The sequence below is a fragment of the Nycticebus coucang genome, chromosome 13 (genome assembly GCF_027406575.1).
Source record: "Nycticebus coucang isolate mNycCou1 chromosome 13, mNycCou1.pri, whole genome shotgun sequence".
NCBI lineage: Eukaryota > Metazoa > Chordata > Mammalia > Primates > Lorisidae > Nycticebus > Nycticebus coucang.
The window spans coordinates 64,246,933-64,260,495 of NC_069792.1; the positions used below are offsets into that span (position 1 = coordinate 64,246,933).

General features: G+C 41.9%; 1 protein-coding gene across 5 annotated transcripts in view; it reads left to right on the forward strand.

Annotated features, from left to right (window-relative positions):
- GRHL2 (grainyhead like transcription factor 2) overlaps nt 1–13,563 on the forward strand; it is a 169,719-nt gene that overhangs the window by 47,936 nt on the left and 108,220 nt on the right. For all 5 annotated transcript variants that reach the window (XM_053558834.1, XM_053558835.1, XM_053558838.1 and 2 more), the window contains exon 3: nt 9,612–9,679. In XM_053558834.1, coding sequence (XP_053414809.1) covers nt 9,612–9,679 — 68 coding nt within the window. The remainder of the gene's footprint in view (nt 1–9,611; nt 9,680–13,563) is intronic.

Sequence of the window (13,563 nt, forward strand, 5' to 3'; positions counted from 1 at the left end):
TTATTGCCTGCTTCAATTGTAAACACCTTTGGTTTATGCTTGGAATTGGCACACAGGTGATAATGACTGTGTTTTATTTTGCTGGCTGGGTACAATGAACTTTCATTTTCCAATAAGAACTGAATCCTACCTCAGCTTCTCCCTCCATTATGGAAAAATCACCTTTGGTTGAAATCTCCCAGGGGTAAGAAGTTCCCTTTTAGTAATCTTCAGTCTCAGCTTCCTATTTCCTATTTCCTTCCAGCAGCCTTAACCTTGCAAGCTTTGTTGTCTCCTATCTCTTTCCTAGACTAGAGTTGTGCTCTCAAAAGATCTCCCACCACCACCAACTCTGGCACTATCCCAGGCCTACTCTTCTGCCAAGTTTTCAAAAATTACTCCTTCCTTTTTCAGCTTCTTCTCCATTTAAACACCCAAGAGAGCTCCTTCCTTGGGGAGATAAATGAAAACAAAGCTGGGCTTTACCTAAGATGCAGAGCAAGGTGTGAGTAACAGGTGCAAGCCACTGACAGGTAGGCCCATCCAGGGTATTTTAAATAAGGAGACTCATGTAAATCAAATAGACTCATCTTTTATTGTTAGTGCTGGAGAGGGCCAGCCATGATGGCTCATGCCTGTAATCCTAGCACTCTGGGAGGCCAAGGCGGGTGGATTGCTTGAGTCTACCAGTTCAAGACCAGCCTAAGAGTGAGACCCCAGTGTCTAAAAATAGCTGGGTGTTGTGGTAGGGAACTGTAGTCCCACCTATTTGGGAGGCTGAGGCAAGAGAATCGCTTGAGCCCTGGAGTTTGAAGTTGTTGTGGGCTATAAAACCATGGCACTCTATCAAGGATGAGAAAGTAAGATTCTGTCTCAAAAAACAAACGAACAAACAAAAAAAACCCAAAGTGCTGGAGAAATATGGAAAGGGTGTATCATTATTATTCTTATCAGTCTAGGCTGACTTTCTCCTTTATCAAGAGAGCCAAAGTTTGCAGATTTTGACAGCTTCTTATGGAGGTATAAAACTCCCAACAAGACCCCTGACATAGCAGGGAAACCTTAATTCTAGGGTACGTAAGCTCCAGGTAAAAGAACGTTTTAAAGGCTAAAGTACATTTCATGTAGTAGAGCTGTTGTTTCTACAGTGAAGGGGTAACACCTAAATGATTTTATGGTAGGCTTTTCTTTCTTCTTTTTTGTCTGTGGTCAGTATCTATCCTTGAAACACAAGGATAAATTTTAAGTGTTTTAGAGTGAAAAAATTTATTGAGGATGGTACAGAAGCACAGAACTCATCAAATTAGACTGCTTCAACTGGCTGCAGTGGCTCATGCCTGTAATCCTAACCCTCTGGGTAGGCCAAGATGGGAGTATCCCTTGAGCTCAGGAGTTTGAGATCAGCTTGAGTAAGAGTGAGACCTGTCTCAACTAAAAAATAAAAAAATTAGCTGGGCATCTGGCAGGTGCCTGTGGTCCGAACTACTTGGGAGGTTAAGGCAAGAGGATCACTTGAACCCAAGAGTTTGAGGTTGCTGTGAACTACGATGATGCTGCAGCATTCTACCCAGGGCAACAGAGTGACAGTCTGTCTCAAAAAAAAAAAAGAAAGACTGCTTCATGTACTAGGCTACTTCTCAAAGCTTCAACTTTTTTTTTTTTTTTTTGAGGTAGAACCTTAAGCTATCACCCTGGGTAGAGTGCCATAGCATCACAGCTCACGGCAACCTTAAACTCTTGGGCTTAAGTGATTCTCTTGCCTCAGACTCCCAAGTAGCTGGGACTACAGGTGCCCACCACAACGCCTGGTTATATTTTTGGTTGTAGTTGTCATTGTTTGGCAGGCCCGGGCCGGATTCGAACCCGCCAGCACTAGTGTATGTGGCTGATGCTTTAGCCGCTTGAGCTACAGGCGCCACCAAAGCTTCGGCTTTTTAATATCTCATCCTTATAAGGAAATTGGAAAGCAACTTTCCTTTATGATAAAAAAAAATAGTCAAAACTTAGCAGTTTTATTGATCTTTAAAATTTACAAACACATCATTAAAGTGACCCTGATTTTAATTATTCAGTTCATTACAAATTCTTTTTGTAACTTTTATAATTTTAAATTAATATGTTAGTAAATAGTTTTAATAAGATTTTGAAGAAATGTTGATTATATTTAGAAAAAGATATTGTTCTACTTCTTTCAAAATACCTTTAATTCTGTTATTGTGAAATGGATGTAATTTCACATGTCTGTATTTCCTGACAATGTTTTTTTTGTATTAGTGAAAAAGAGAAGCATACCCCAAGACAAACATAATTAGTAACTTATGAAAGCAAAGTATTTTATTTCTCATAGGTTCAGAAGACATTTAAGTATTAGGAAATATGGATAATTAGGTATTAGTAAATGTGGCTAGATTACCTCACCTCTTGCCCATTTATGAACATTTAAAGAAAACTTGTAATATTGCTTTTGGTAAATATTTTGAGATGCAGTGTGTGGAGTTTATTTTTATTTACTTACTTATGTGTTTTTGAGACAGAGTCTCACTTTGTTGCCCTCGGTAGAATGCCATGGGAGCATAGCTCACCGCAACCTCAAACTCTTGGGCTCAAGTGATGCTCTTGCCTCGGCCTCCCAAGTAGCTGGGACTACTGGTGCCTGCCACATGCCTGGCTATTTTTAGAGACAGGGGTCTCACTCTTGCTCAAGCTGGTCTTGAACTCCTGAGCTCAGGGAATCTACCTGTCTTGGCCTCCCAGAGTGTTGGGATTACAGGGTAAGCTACCACACCCAGCTGGACTATATATAAAACCCAAGTTGTAGCTACCCCATAACTCCTTCTGTTGAATTAACATTTTCCAAGACTGTGTGGACTAGTAGAGTTACATGGCTCTTTTCATTTCGCACACATTTCACACAGTTGCTGTATTTTTGCTTGAAACAGCTTATTGTTTGTGGGAAGAGTCTTGTTTCAAAAAATCGCCTCTTTAAATGATCATTTTGAAGCCCTTTTCTGTTTCCTGGATGCTCACAGCTTATATACATTAGTGTTAAAGTGATAACACAGTTAAATGTTCTTTGAGGATAGAACTTTTTTCTGCAGTAAAGTGAAATGTTAATGAAAAATAGCAATATTGTCTTTTGAGTATAAACTTTGGGAAGTTAAATTATTGTAACAATTGCTGTGAGATTATTATTTAGATTGTGTAGACATTTTATGCCTCTTTGGAAGTTGGAATTGATTCTTTTTGTCAAAGACACCCTTTTCCCTCTGAGGGGACAGGAGTGGGGTCTGTCCAAAGAGAGGCATCCCTGTGACACAACTAGGCACTCAAGAAAAGTGCTCCTTGTCCTTGACTGCTTGTCCTTGTCCTTGACCAGACATAATCGTTGCGTAGTGCTTTGGAAATTTGAAGGTTTTTTCACTTTTTTTTTACTGTCACTACTGGATCATTGTAGTGAGGACTATTAGGTTTAAACTGTGTAGTTCAGGCAACTGAGTGGAATGGGCTTAAGATCACAGGACAATCCTGTATGTTTTCTAATATTCATTGCATTACAATGTCCACCATTAAAAAAAATGCCCTCTTTTGTACCCAGTTAAAAATGAATACAAAATTTTATTTTATTTTGTTTTTTCATTTTTTTTTTGTTTTGTTTTTTTTGAGACAGAGTCTGGGTAGAGTGCTGTAGTGCCATAGCTCACGGCAACCTCAAACTCTTGGGCTTAAGCGATTCTCTTACCTCAACCTCCGAAGCAGCTAGGACTACAGGCGCCTGCCACAACGCCCAGCTGTCTTTTCCTTTTTTGTTGCAGTTGTCATTGTTGTTTTAGGTGGTCCAGGCAAGGCTCAAACCCCCCAGCCTGGATGTATGTGGCCGGCACCCTACCCACTGAGCCACGGGCACCACGGAATACAAAATTTTAAACATACATCTAAAGCTTAATATGTTGTTTACTAATTAAAAGGTGTTTATTAATAAACTCCAATAACATCTCCCTCCCTTAAGGGGCAATCCTAATCTAATTCTCTATCCAGTTTAAGCTACATACCAATAGCAGCTCCAAAGTCATGTGAACTTTCTGTGTATTTCAGGCACAATAGGAAAAACATGACAGACTGACATATATTATCTACTTTTATTTTTCTTTTGAGCTGGTAATTTGTGATCATCTGGCTCCAGCTATAGTGAAAATATGCTTCCCTGGGTCAGTTGATTCCTCTCTTTGTGATAATCTGGTACAGTTGGAAACCAGTTTGTTGACTGATTTGTTTGTTTATCCATGTATCCATCCATCCATCCATCCATCCATCCATCCATCCATCCATCCATCCATCCACTCATCCATCCATCCATCCATCCATCCACTCATCCATCCATCCATCCTTCCATCAAATATTCCCTGTTACAGGGAATTAGCTACAACCTCCCAGCAGTGGTGGTAGATATTACCACTATTTGGTGTGTTGGACCTCCAAAGGCAGATGAAACCCTGCTAAGTACCTCAGAGAGGTCACTGCAAGTTGCAGGCCGAGACAAACCACTGTCCTATAAACCTATAGCCACAGTGCACAGTGGTTAGTGCTGTGAAATGGGTATGTTTTAAGAGTAGAACATAGGAACGGAGAAGTGATACCTACTCTACCACAGAGCAGGGGAGGGTCTGTCATGTGAACAGATGAGGATACAGCATTTTAGGCAAAGGAATAAGAGCTGAGAAAACATGGGGCGGGGGGTAAGCCCCAGGCTGTACTCAGTGGAATTGTGTAGTCAGTTTGCTGAACGAGGGAGGGTGACCAAGGGCAATGAGAGGGTTGCTGTAGGCCAAGAGGGCAGCAGCTCCCCCTGGAAGAGTCCTTCCAGGCCAGGCTGAGGGCTGGGCTCTGCTCTCCGGAGGGCAGTCAGAGCGAGGTACCTGGTCTTGCTTTCTGTAGAAGGAGTGAATCAACAAGTGACCTGATAAATATTTCATAAGTTGTTAATTTTTTTTAAATCAGTTTGTCTATTTGTCTATTTTCCAGATTTTTTTTTAATTTATTTATTTTTATTGTTAAATCATAGCTGTGTACATTTGTGCAATCAAGGGGTACAATGTGCGGGTTTCATATACAATCTGAAATATTCTCATCAAACTGTTCAATGTAGCCTTCATGGCATTTTCTTAGTTACTGTATGTAGGCATTTGTATTCTGTATTTAGTAAGTTTCGCCTGTACCCATTCTAAGATGCACCGTAGGTGTGGCCCCACCCATTACCCTCCCTCCACCAAAACCTCCCCCCTCCCACCCCCTTCCTTGGCCCTTTCCCCATAGTCTTGTGCTATAGTTGGGTTATAGCCTTCATGTGAAAGCTATAATTTAGCTTCATAGTAGAGCCAGTACATTGGATACTTTTTCTTCCACTCCTGAGATACTTTGCTAAGAAGAATATGTTCCCTCTTTCATGTTTACATGGATGGAGCTGGAACATATTTTCCAGATTAATTGAGGTATTGTGACAAATAGGAATTGTATGTATTTAAGGTAAGCAATTTGATGTTTTGATGTGTCAGCTTTTCATTTTAAGTTTATATAAGACATTACAGAAAATAAATGCAGGAAAGCTTAAAGAAGACAATGAAATGTCTGAAATCCTTTATCGTAATATGTGGCATCGTTTCCTCTAGTACTGCAGGACTTTCAACCTAGTCCTTGTAGATTGGAGAAATCATACATATTATAGCAGCAGCAGCAATGACAGAGAGGTAGGCTGGTGGCAGAGAGTCCAACAAACAGTCCATTGCCAAAGTCCAGATAAAAACATGCTGAAGACCTGATTATGATAAAGTATGGTGGTGGGTTGCCTGGTGGGCATCAGTGAGAGTTCTCTCTAAATTAGCCACCCAAACAGTCACTAAATAGACAAGCAATGCATTCAGGAAATCATTAAGCATTTGTTTGAATTAGAGCTGACAACTGTGTGAGAGAGAGAGAGAGAGAGAGAGTGTGTGTGTGTGTGTGTGTGTGTGTGTATGAGAGAGGGAGAGAGAGATGGTGGTTGGTGAGGGGAACATCATAACTACATGCCTAAATGGTTCCTGGATTAATCATGGTTGGGAGTGCAGAAGAAAGGCTTTTTTTTTTTTTGAGACAGAGTCTCACTATGTCACCCTGGGTAGGGTGCTAGTGCTGTGGCGTCACAGCTCACAGCAACCTCAAGCTCTTGGGCTTAAGTGATTCTTTTGCTTCAGTCTCCCAAGTAGCTGGGGCCACAGGTGCCCACCATAACGCCTGGCTATTTTATTGTTGTTTAGCTGGCTTGGGCCAGGTTCGAACCTGCCACCCTCGGTGCATGTGGCTGGTTCCGTAATCACCACGCTATGGGCACCTAGCCAGAAGAAAGGCTGGGAAAGATGATTGTGAGTTGAGTCTGCCGGGCTCGCAGGATGTGGGTAGGGAGGTGTGATGGTACCATAGGTCTAGGACTTGAGAGAGGGGACTGAGTTCAGAGGTTTCAGTCCCCCTAAAGACAGTCGGCAAAGCCAAAGGTAAATGTGATTCAGAGAGGCCCAGATTGGAGCAAACCCAAAAGTTACTAACCACCTTAATGTATTTGCCCAGCACTGTAGACCAAGCACAGCTGTGTGCTCAGAGCTCTCCCCAGTGACTCTTGGCAACAATTATCACTTCTATGCCTCTTTGGGAGCTGCTGACACGTTTTAGAGTTTGGCATCCTTATTTCTTTGGTTCTAGTTTTTCCAGGCCATTTTGGTGGATTGATTCATTCAGTATCTTAAGTATTCATAAGTATTTTGGGAGAGCCTACTACATTCCAGGCCCTTGGGATGCTTGTAGAGATTGCAGTCAAGTCATAGACACAGAAATGGAGATGGAACTTGAAGTTTGGTCACGAGTCAGCCTGGGGAGGGCTTGGGTGGTGGTGGCAGAGGGCAGTGAGGCTCAGTCTAGGTAGGAAAGACTTTGTGTGATGGCTCCATTGTCAGAGGAGCTTTGCGTGGTCATCAATACAGTGTGGCCCTCCTGTGGTAAGCAAGCCCAAGGGTACCATGTTTAGGTGAGAGGCTTTTTGGAGGCTATGGGACTGAGAATAAGGGGAAGCACTGAAGAGTTTAAGTAGCAGATTTGCATTTCTAAGAAGACCACTCTGGATCCAGAAGGGATTTGTGGGAATTCAGTGGAGAGGAGATTCCAGTTAGGGGCTGATGCAGCAGCCCAGGCAAGAAATGCTGGAGGGATGGATTTCAGGGACACAGGGGTTTCTGGTTGGAAGGGGAGAGGGTGCAGGATGCTTGGCAGTCAGAGAGAACGTGGCTGTGCCACAGGCTGTTCCACACACTTCCTTAGAGGAACCATAAGGAAACAAAATGTTCACCCTGGTTCTAGGCCCTTTCTCATCTGGCTTTTGCTTATCTCAAGCCACATCTGCACCAACTCCTTCCTTGCACAGGCCATGTCTTCCTTATTCTGCCCCCCCTCACCCCTCCAAGCCCTCTTTGTAATCAGCTTCTGAGGCTAGACAGCCTTCCCCGTCCACCTGAAAAATTCCCACACATGGCTCAGTTCTTCCAGGGAGCTCATCTGCAAGGCTTCCAGGGGCCCTTGTGCAGCTTATTTTTACCTCGTATCACTGGGTGTTGGGTTTTTTAAATGCACTGTTAGGAATAATTATACTTTAGGAGAGGAGCCAAGTGGCCTCTTGGTGGGTGGCTGGGGGGCAGGATGGTAACGCTCTAGCACAGCACCTGGGAGGCGGGGTCTTCTCCTTAGAAACCCACTTCTTCCTTGTTGCCTTTCATAAAAATTGTGGTACAAGATACATAGCATAAAATCTACCATTTTAACCATTTTTATGTGTGCAGTTCTGTGGTATTACATATATTCACATAGTTGTGCAACCATCACCACCATCTGCCTCCAGAAACTTTTTCATTTTCTCAAACAGAAACTCTGTGTTCATTAAATACTAATTTTCCTTTCCCCTTCTCCCAGCCTCTGGTAATCTTTTCTACCTTCTCTCTATGAATTTGACTATTCTGTGCACCTCATATAAGTGGATTGTCCTTTTCTGTCTGGCCTATTTTATTTAGCATACTGTCTTTGAAGTCCACCCATATTATAGCACATATCAGAATTTCATTCTCTTTTAAGGCTGAATAATATTCCATTGTATGGATATGCCACATTTTGTTTATCCATTCACGTATTAATGGACTCTTGGGTTGTTTTTTCCTTTGGGCTATTGTCAATAATGCTGCCACAAACATGGGTGTGGTGGGTACTGAAACTTTGTGTTTATCTGTCAACTATGTTTCATTTACCTCATTTATATCTAGCCGTTAGCAGTGCCTGGTCTGCTGTACACTCTCAAAGTTGACCTAAATGAAGGATTTATAATTTTTTTTTTTTTTTTTTTTTTTTTTTTGCAGTTTTTGATCAGGGCTGAGTTTGAACCCGCCACCTCCGGCATATGGGGCCGGTGCCCTACCCTTTTGAGCCACAGACACCGCCCCTTATAATTATTTTTATTTAACAAATAGAAAGTACTAGATACTCTAAGAGCTTCCAAAAATTAACTCATTTAATTTTATGGAGTTATCATTATGCCCATTTTACAGAAGAGGAAAGTGGGACAAAGTTTAGTGAGTGGTAGAGCTGAGATGTGAACCTAGGCAAGCAGGCTCGGGACTGGACTCAGCTACCCTGCTCTGTCCTCTGCCTCGTCCAGCTGCCCAGGCTTGTGTGCATAGTCAGATGGCTGGAAACCAGAGGAATTGCTGGAGTGTCAATAGGGAGATACTTCTCAGAAATGTGCTTCCATCTCAAAAAAATAAAGGCTACGTTTTGGTTATAAAAGAGTTTGGCTAGAAGGAAAATATGGACACTTATCAAAAACCCAAAAACAAAAAATCCATCCAGGCAGACATATCCAGGCCTACTTCTTCACGTGTATGAAAACCATGGCAGAGTAAAGGGTCCGTGATGCAGGCAGGGGATTAGACCATGCTCAGAAACACAGCCCGTGGGGGTGCCCTTTTCTCAAGTAGCACTTTTTCAACAATCTCTCACGTATTATGTTGGCACGATGATTGTTAAGGCATAACAAAAGTCTACTAGAAAAGCAGTGTAGGGAGGGGGTGCAGGCTGGTGCTGGTGTATTCAATGCTTGTTCCCTCACTGGCCAACAGTGCAGTTCTGGGCCTGACCCTCCTAGACCCAGTCAGCACTGGAAGTCTCTCGTCAGAGAGGAGAGTCAGTCCCTGTTCCTTGACGTGATGCCTGCTGTGACATCAGGATGCTTCTATCTGCCCAGAAGCTCCATGTCCAGATTCATCCCACTTCCATGGCTCCCCTCCCCTCACTCTCTCCAAAGGAAGGCAAGGCGCGGGAGGGACTCTGGTCTCAGGGTATGTCACCCAGGTCAGCAGTGACCAGCCAAATAAATATGTCTGTTGTGGCCCTTACATTTGTCATGATCCCTTTGTTTTTGGCTCCACTGTCACTGTCTCTTAGGCTACTCACTTTTCACCATCTGGAGAATATACCATTTTCCTTTCTTTGTTTATGCTGGGGTCTAACTCTGAGCATGGTCACAGTTGCATCTGGGTAAATTTGACTGATGATTCGTGATGTTCCAGGTTCCTCGAGACAAGAGGCTGCTGTCTATGAGCAAAGCAAGTGACAGCCAAGAAGACCAGGATAAAAGGTAGGTAAAGGATTATGGCTGGCCCCCAAGTAACTATTTGCGTTTTTTGAAAACAACAGATTAAATTATAAGTTTTGTTCTTGAGAGGAGATGGAGTCCAGTCTGTCAGTCTTTTGGAGTCTGGACCAAAGTCAGAGCTCTCAATGGGAGGGCAAATTGCATTTTTTGATTGTGTACACACAGCAGCATCATGGGCAGGCTGGCGGTGACAGGGACGAGACAGCCCACTGCTGGGATTGACTTTTCTGATCAATCCCATGCCTTTATAGCTGCAATTAGGTCCTTGCAGGAGGAAGACACTTGAAGGATTGCTTTAGATGAGGGAGAAAGGAAGGAGGTTAGGCTGTTTCCAGCCAAGGGAGATGGCTGGTAGAGACCAATAAGCCATCTCTACCAGATGGCTGGTAGAGACCAGAGAACGCAGGGCAGGAAGGATGGCAGGAGATTGTTGTGCAAGAACCAAGTGAAAAGCAAGACACAGTCAGTTAAATTGAGATTAAAAAATAAAAACAAAAACAGCTTCAATTTTAACAAAGTCAATTGGAGAGTGTGACTTGGAATTGCAGCTTGTGACATTTCAGCCTTGACTGAGGTAAGTCTACCCGGGTGGTCTCAGGCAGGACTTTGCCTCCTTTGTGGCATGACAGGGGTGACGGGAGAGAGAGTCTCTTCTTTTTGGCCGGAATGATCCAGACAAAAAGAGGGGGCCAGAGGGTCTGAACCGCCCTGTTCATCTATTTCTCTCAACTCACCCATCAATAAATCTCTTCCTCTGCAGTAGAGTGCAGATAAGCCCAAGTGTTTTTTGGTGGAGGTTTTGTCATATGGAAATGTGACATCAGGAGAAATAAAACCCTCTTGCTAGCACATGGGCAGTCACAACTTACTTGGCCTTATGACATTATGATCTTGTTCTGTGACTAGCAGCAGGGGACATTCTTCCAGCCAGCAGCCCTGGACTGTGCAGCACCTCAAGAGTACCAGGCCCAGCAGGTTAAGCCTGCTATTCCCCTAGGGATCTCCTCAAGCTCTGTGCTGCTGTGAAGTCCTGGGAGCTCACTGGCAGGAGTGATGACAGGGAGAAGAAGTGGATAGTCTTTATAGCTCCTGTAACTTTTCCTCCACCCCCCTAGTTTTATTGAGTCTGTGCTCTCTGTTAAGTCCTAGACCCATAGTCATGGTAGGATCAGGGCAAAACGAGCCCAGCCTCTGCGCTCTGTCTGCGGGATACATCATAACCAAGAGGGGCCATTTTTTGTGACAGCATCTTTTAAAACATTACAAAGTGACATGGCTTATTGTGTTTTAATGCTTATTTTGGGGATTTCTGTGGAGTACCTTCAAAAAACTGGCAAAAAAACTACCTGTGTAGACTAATTATGACTTAGACTTCCCATTAAACATCACTTGTAAGAATGTCATTTCGATCTGCGGTGTATTAATGAATTAAGGTGCCATTTCCTAGCATGCTGTCAGGACAACTTTATATACTGAAGTTGCAAGTTGGAAAAATAACAGAATCAATGATATGATCCAAATTTTAAAAAGTGTATATTTAATGCAACATTACGCATTACACTTTTTAAAATGTTATATTTGATTCAATTTTAAAATCTATTATTGATAGTCAGTATCTCACAATAATTCTTACATTTTTCTTTCTTTTTTTTTTTTGAGACAGAGTCTCACTATGTTGCCCTGGGTAGAGTACTGTGGCATCTCTGCTAGAGCAACCTCAAACTCTAGGGCTTAAGTGATTCTCTTGCCTCAGCCTCCGAAGTAGCTGGGAGTACAGGCACACACCACCACCACCAAAAAAAAAAAAACAAAACAAAAACTCAGCTATTTTTGTTGTTGTTGTTGTAGTTGTCATTGTTGTTTAGCAGGCCTGGGCTGGGTTTGAACCCACCAGCCTCGGTGCTTGTGGCCAGTGCTATAACCACTGTGCTACGGGTGCTGAGCCAATTCTTACTTTTTTCTAATTACCCATTTTTTAATGCCTTTGTGAATTTCTCTGTCATTAGCTTCTAAAGTTAATACTGTTTGAGAGAGTAATAGTTACACATTTTAGGGTGGTACTGAATCTGTTATTTTCTGGTGATATAGTAATTATAATTTGACTAGATGTAAACAATCTTGCTTATTTATTTGTTTATAAGGACACCAACAATTTTTGGCATGTGTTCTTTGTTAGAATTTATGTTTTGCATGAATTAAAGAATTAAGAAATTTAGCCCAGCTAGGTGTTGTGGTCATGCCTGCCATCCCAGCACTTTGGAAAGGATGACCACTTGAGGCCAGGAGTTTGAGATCAGCCTTGGCAACATAGTGAGACCCTGTCTCTATAAAAATTTAAAAAATTAGCTGAATATGCTGGCTTGTACTTATAATTCTAGCTATTTATTTGAGAAGGGGGACGGCGGAAGGTAGTCTGAGCCCAGGAATTTAAGGCTGCAGTGAGCTACTATTGTACCACTGCACTCCAGCTTGGATAACAGTGATACCCTGGGAAGGAAAAAAGGAAGGGAGGAAGGGGAGAGAGAAAGAGAAAGGAAGAAAGGAAAGAGAGATAGAAAAGAAGAAAGAAAAAAAAGAGAGAGAGAAAGGAAGGAAGGACGAAGGGAGGAAAGAAAGAAATTTGACACCCCAGATGGATTCTAACTATAGAGAAGTTGGTTAATTTGAATATTTTGGCAATATTATCCACAAGTATTAATGGTTATTCTTCCACTAAAGGATCTGGGTGAAATGAATTTGGGAGATTCTGGGTTTTGATTAAATAGGCAAGGGATAGAAGACCTCTACTGTGTTCATGATGTTTGAGAGCCATTCAGGGTGGTCTTGTTATGGCAATCTTTTTGTTTTTCTTTTAATACTGATCTTATCATGGACTCCTTTTCCTTTTGGAGGACTATCTATTAACATTCCATGCAGTGTTCTCAACAGTGGGGTTTAGGAAATACTAATGTAATGGGTGGTCTGGGTTTTGGCATTCTCTTGCTAACTGGATTCAGAGTAAAAGTAATTTTTAAATTTCCATTGTGTTTTACATGCAGGTTTGCTCTACAGATTTAACCATGAAAACAGATCATTACATAAATCCAGAAAGTTTGTAGACTTGTGATTTTATTCCTTAGAAGATTATCTTCTAGAATTATTTCTACAGATCTGTGACAGACTCAGAAGTTTAGATATTTTTTTCCATTGGCTTTGTTCATATGGAGCCGTTCTTTCTTCAAGTTTTACTTTGAAGTTTCGTTTGAAAAATCAAAGCTAAAAATATCAAATCTTTCTTAATCGTTAGGCAAGCTCAGAGGCTAATAGACTTCCTTCTTTACACAGAGGAGCCAGAGAGCCTCATTCTTGAAACCAGATTTAGTCTAATATTTCTCTCTACAGGAGATGCTGATAAGAACCAAAAAGCACATTTGAGATAAAAACAAAAGTAAACAAAAAACCCAGACATCTGTGATCCATGCAAAACATGTATTTTTCTCTCCATATTAGTCAGAATGATCCATAAATAGGAAGAGGAGGCCCTCAAAAATTTTACTGACCAGAGGGACTTTGCTAGTAAAATCACTTTCTGGTCAACAACAATCTTCTCCTGATAGGTTCCTGTTTGCTTCTGCTCTCTCCAGAATGTTTTAGTCTAACTCTAGACTAGAATAAAAATGCTCTCAAGAGTTAATTTTCTAAATACTCTCCTTTCTCTGAGAACTGAGAGATCTTGTTTTGCATAAGCTCAAGCTATACCACTTCCTTAAGCCACAAAGGGAATTCAGTGAATGCTAAGGCGTCAATGAGCTCATGTTTTTTCTCAATTTGGCAAAAATATTTTAACGATAGATTCTCATTGTTTTTTTCTTTAAAAAGGTTAGCCT